The 5,000-nt window shown below is 45.2% G+C and overlaps 1 protein-coding gene across 1 annotated transcript in view; it reads left to right on the forward strand.

Moving 5' to 3' along the window:
* tead1a (TEA domain family member 1a) overlaps nt 1–5,000 on the forward strand; it is a gene marked incomplete at both ends in the record, with an annotated part of 23,366 nt that overhangs the window by 1,520 nt on the left and 16,846 nt on the right. The window contains one exon of the mRNA XM_080544648.1: nt 1–32. This exon is cut by the window's left edge and continues 625 nt beyond it. Within this exon, the coding sequence (XP_080400774.1) occupies nt 1–32 (32 nt within the window). The remainder of the gene's footprint in view (nt 33–5,000) is intronic.

Below are 5,000 nucleotides of genomic sequence, written 5' to 3' on the forward strand. Positions count from 1 at the left end.
CGGAGCAGCTCATCGAGATGGCCAACTACCAGGTAACTACAGACTGTGTATACTAAAGATGGCCATTTACAGACTGTATATACTACAGATGGCGTCATCCTTTCCTTTACACCATAACACTGCATAAAACGGATCCCATCTATTTTAGCCTCAAAGGACTGTCCTGTCTTAAGCTGGAATGACCCATAATTGAGTATTAATTAGATAAGCTTTGGAATATGCAGTCCATGTGGAAGTGCAGTCCATTGACCATTTACACTGCCGATGACACCTCGGATCTCTGCAGCATGAATACACCATGTAATTATAGTTCCCTCAAAATGGCGACCGACTTTGTGACAGGCAAATTCAGCTAGTCACTTCCTACTAACTGATCAGACGATTCACTTATTTTAGACAAAATGTATCTGTTGTAAGTCGCTTGGGATAAAGGCGTCTGCTAAATGCCAAAAATGTAAAATGTGAACGTACTAACTTTCCCTGGGGAATGTCTGCAGCAGTCAGGCAGGTTATAAAAGGTCATACATGTCTGCTCAGGAGTCAAGCTGCTGCTTCATTAGCCCTCAGGCAAATCTGGTTCAGAAATAAGGAATTAGAATGAAAATTACAGGTTGAATATGTCAACATAAGGATACTGTTGATTTCTTCCCATGGTGCTAACGAGGTAGACAGCTGCATTGTCTTGTAAAGAATCAGTTTAACTGATATGAAAATGACCGTGCAGCCAAAAACGAACCCTAATCCTAACCCATCAATATTGACATTGTTGTTTTGTGGTAACCGGGGGCAACATAATTCCAGGCGAGAGAGATGTCGGCCATGTTATCCCAGCTGTGGGATTACCGTCAGAGATTAACGCATGGCTTGGAACACTGTTCCAGCCAATCAGATCCTGTATTTCTCCGAACTTGTTTCATAATCGTCATTATATATAACCCATCATGATTGATTCTACGTACAGAAGTGTAGATATGCTTCCAGATATGGACAGTATGTTTTACCACACCACCCACTCAGGTACTACATCAGGGTAGATAACTGTGCTGTATTAGATTAGATTTGTTACGCTTGCCTGGCTCAGGACAAGGTGACAAAAAGGGAGACGACACATGGAGAACAATAATAGGAGATTTATTAAAGAATAAGATGTTAAATGGAAATAATGATAAAGTAAATAGTAACAACAAACAAGAAGGCTGCTGGTCGACAAGGAAGAGAGCGAGTCCATCAATTTGACCCCCTCTTAAAGTTCCTGGGACAATCAGGATGATCACCTTCACCTGTGCCCATCAGGAACCAAGAGAGAGGGTCAACAAGACAATAGATGTTTGGCGCCCACTGGTGGTACCAGGGTGGATCGTCACATCCCCCCCCTTAAAACAGAGGCCTACTAAAAAGGTCTCTGCTAATTTGTTTCCCAGATTACAAATAATACAAATAATAACAAGAGTCTATGGCAACAAAAAAACGGTGATCTCTGCCACACACAGCCTAAACGTCAAATCCCAACCTCCCCTACAACCTGCCCACCCTCCAGCAATTCCTGGTACCTGGAAAAGCTCTATTTAAGGAGGGAGGAGCAAGAGAAAGAGAGATTAAGGACAAGAATTTTAGACCGGCAGCATTGATTCACCTGGTAAGGCGCTGGCTCGGACTCTGCAAAGTATGCAAAAAGGTCAGGGGGTTATGATCTGAACAAACGACCACTGGATGAGACCCCCCCCTTCCCACATAAACATCAAAGTGGTGCAGAGCCCAAACCAGTGCCAAACAGAAACCAAACAGTTCTCAAACAATAACACATAACTCAGCCAATGTCTCATGGTCTTAAGCCGAGGACGCAAAACACAGTCTCCAGGCCCACTCACATCCTCCTCCCCTCCTGCTGCCACCACAGGAGTGGACGGAGATGGAGACACCCCATGCACTGTGGTCTGTGTAGACCCTCTACGGCTAGGGACATCGATCAAATAATTCTGTCCGGACACCTGTCGTACAACAGAGTAGGGACCAGTAAATTTTGCCTGGAAAACTGGGTCACTCACAGAACAATCATTATGAGGAAGCCATTGACGAACCAACACATCCTCCAAGAGAAAACAACCACTTTCAGAGCTCTCCAGCTCATTCTTAGGCTGAATCCCACTGAGCAGTAGCTTCAGCTCAGGATCCTCCTGTTGGGCTAAAATCAACTCACTCCGAGACAAAGGCGGCGGCAGGTCAGGAAACTGAAAAACAGAATTGTCAGGAGTGAACTTATCAGACTCTTTACCATCATCAATTTTAGGGTCCATGCAACTCATAGCACGAGTCATGGCGCAGGCAGTAAAAACCTCAGGAAACTCCTTCACACTTAGGTCGGGTCCTGTTGGTCGTGTAAACCCAGAACTAACTACCAGAGGTGGGGGCACATCACTCCACACTCTTCCTCCAGCCAGGTTATTTCCTAAAATGACTGCCACACCCACCACAGGCAGAGAGGGTCGAACACCAATGGTCACTACCCCCTGGACCAGATCAGAGCAAAGCTCAATTTCATGCAAGGGGACAGACAAAGTCTGCATCCCCATCCCTCTAATCAAAACGCTGGTCCCCACACTTGACTCCTGAGAGAATGTTAAAACCGATTCCAATATAAACGATTCTGAAGCCCCTGTATCACGAAGTATCTGGACAGGCACTTTCTGTGGGCTTCCCACCAGAGAAACGAAACCTGTAGTAATAAACGGGCCAAAATCAGGATCCTCCTCGCTAATCTGTATGGAGGCAGAGCCCTGTAGTGCCCCCGCCAACTCAGTAGCCGCAGGTGGGCTGGATACTGAGGATGCCATCACCCCTGGTTTAAAGGGAGACCTCTCGGCAACCCCAGACACTCTTACTGCTGCCCCACAAGCATGCACTGCAAGTGCCAACGGTCTAACAGAGCCCCCCTTCCCACTGTAGGTTTTCTTTCCTTTTAGGACAGGACACTCCTGTTTCCAGTGACCCTTCTCAAGGCAATAATTGCATGTCGAGTTAGGATCTACTCTACTCTGACTGCCATGCTCCGACCTTGAAAAGGGGACAGAATAACCAGGACCTTCGTTAGGGAATTGTGTACGATTTACCAATAGGTCAGTCACGTTCGGATTATGTCTACGGCTCCCCTCGCTACGAAAACGATGTTCACCAAACTGACTTTTATTAGTCAGTACAAATTCATCTGCCAACACCGCGGCTTGACCTGCTGTTTTCACCTTGTGTTCGTTAACGTAAGTGGCAATGCGATCAGGGACAATGGTTTTAAACTGTTCCAAAATAATCAAATTTGACAGATCCTCCAGAGTATTCACCTCTACCGCCACGCACCAACGATTGAAATGGCTGGTTAGTTCTCTTACAACCTCAACATGAGTTTGTTTGTCATGTTTCTTCCATTGTCTAAACCGCTGTCTGTAAGCTTCAGGAACAAGTTCATATGCCCTAAGGATAGCGGCCTTAACTGTATCATAATCTTTCCTCTCTCTACCATTAAGAGCAATATAAGCTTCCTGAGCTCGGCCAATAAGCACACTCTGTAGTAATGCGGTGCGGTCTGAAGTAGACCAGTCCCTATCGTCGGCAACACTCTCAAACAGTGAAAAGAATATATCAGGATCTTTTTCATTAAACTTTGGCAACAGTCTAACCATGACAGACATATTATCCCTCTTAGAATTACTCGAATCGCCACCTCCACCGTCAGATAACTTTCCCTCAGCAATCAACCTAAGGCGCTCCCGTTCATGAGCCAATTTTTCAAACTGCAATTCCCTGTCCCTCGCACGCTCTTGTGCCTGAAACTCACGCTCTCGCGTCTGCTCTCGCGTCTGAAATTCACGCTCTTGCATCTGAAATTCCATCTGTAATGCTAACAATTCTTTCTGTTGATCAAATGTTAACTCAGTGGACCCAGATGCAACCCCAACGGATATTTTAGGGACAGACAATTTACCCTTTAGTATGCCCCTATTAATTAACGTAGTCTGTAAAGCCTCCACTACGTCCTGTTTCTTTGCTCGGCCTTTCACCACCTCAAGCTTAACCTCATAATGTTCCACAACCTTCCACAGTTGTTCCTTCGTTAACTGTAACAATCCATCGACCGACGGAGCTGCCACAAACTCCTCAAAAACATCCATAACTCAATATAATCAAATAACCAATATTAACCAACCCTAACAAACGGGAATCTCCCCTCCTATTACAAACTCCTCCTATAAACTACTCCCATATCAGCCATAATCTTCAGCCCATTTAAAGCGAGTAACTGTGCACACATACAAAACAGAAAAGTAACTAACATACTTCGTAAGAGCTGCCCCGCATCTAACTCAGTAATGACTGACTAACCACTCAGCTAGTCTTCAGTGCGTTCACATGCAACTCTTCCACCAAGCAAATGCCTGGTGGCGCCCCCGCGTTCAACACACCAAAAATAACAAACGAAAACAATAAACAAGCGTTAAGCGCTTCTACTCCTAGCACGGGGGTTCACGTATAGCTCTGATGGTATCTAAACCACCCGCCCTACCTATCCTTCTCTGCTTTGCATAGAACACAGCACTCACCAAACTCCAGCCGAAGATCACAGCCAATACCAAGAGTTACGTCCTTGTCAGCACAGTCGGACGGCCAGCTCCCCCTCGTCACCAGCACCCAAACCAACGTACCAAATATACTAAACAATACATTACATCCAATCCAACCAAAACCCAATAACTATAAACAATAACCATGCGGGTCTCCCAATATAGAGTTGGACAAATCCAACACTCCAATCCCGAATATCAACTATGAAAAGGGAGAGAATATTGCTCTCACCAAATTCACTCCCGGACGAGCACCCAATTTGTTACGCTTGCCTGGCTCAGGACAAGGTGACAAAAAGGGAGACGACACATGGAGAACAATAATAGGAGATTTATTAAAGAATAATAGGTTAAATGGAAAGAATGATAAAGTAAATCATAACAACAACC

Source organism: Nansenia antarctica, assembly GCF_963989245.1.
Source record: "Nansenia antarctica genome assembly, chromosome: 14".
Taxonomy (NCBI): domain Eukaryota; kingdom Metazoa; phylum Chordata; class Actinopteri; order Argentiniformes; family Microstomatidae; genus Nansenia; species Nansenia antarctica.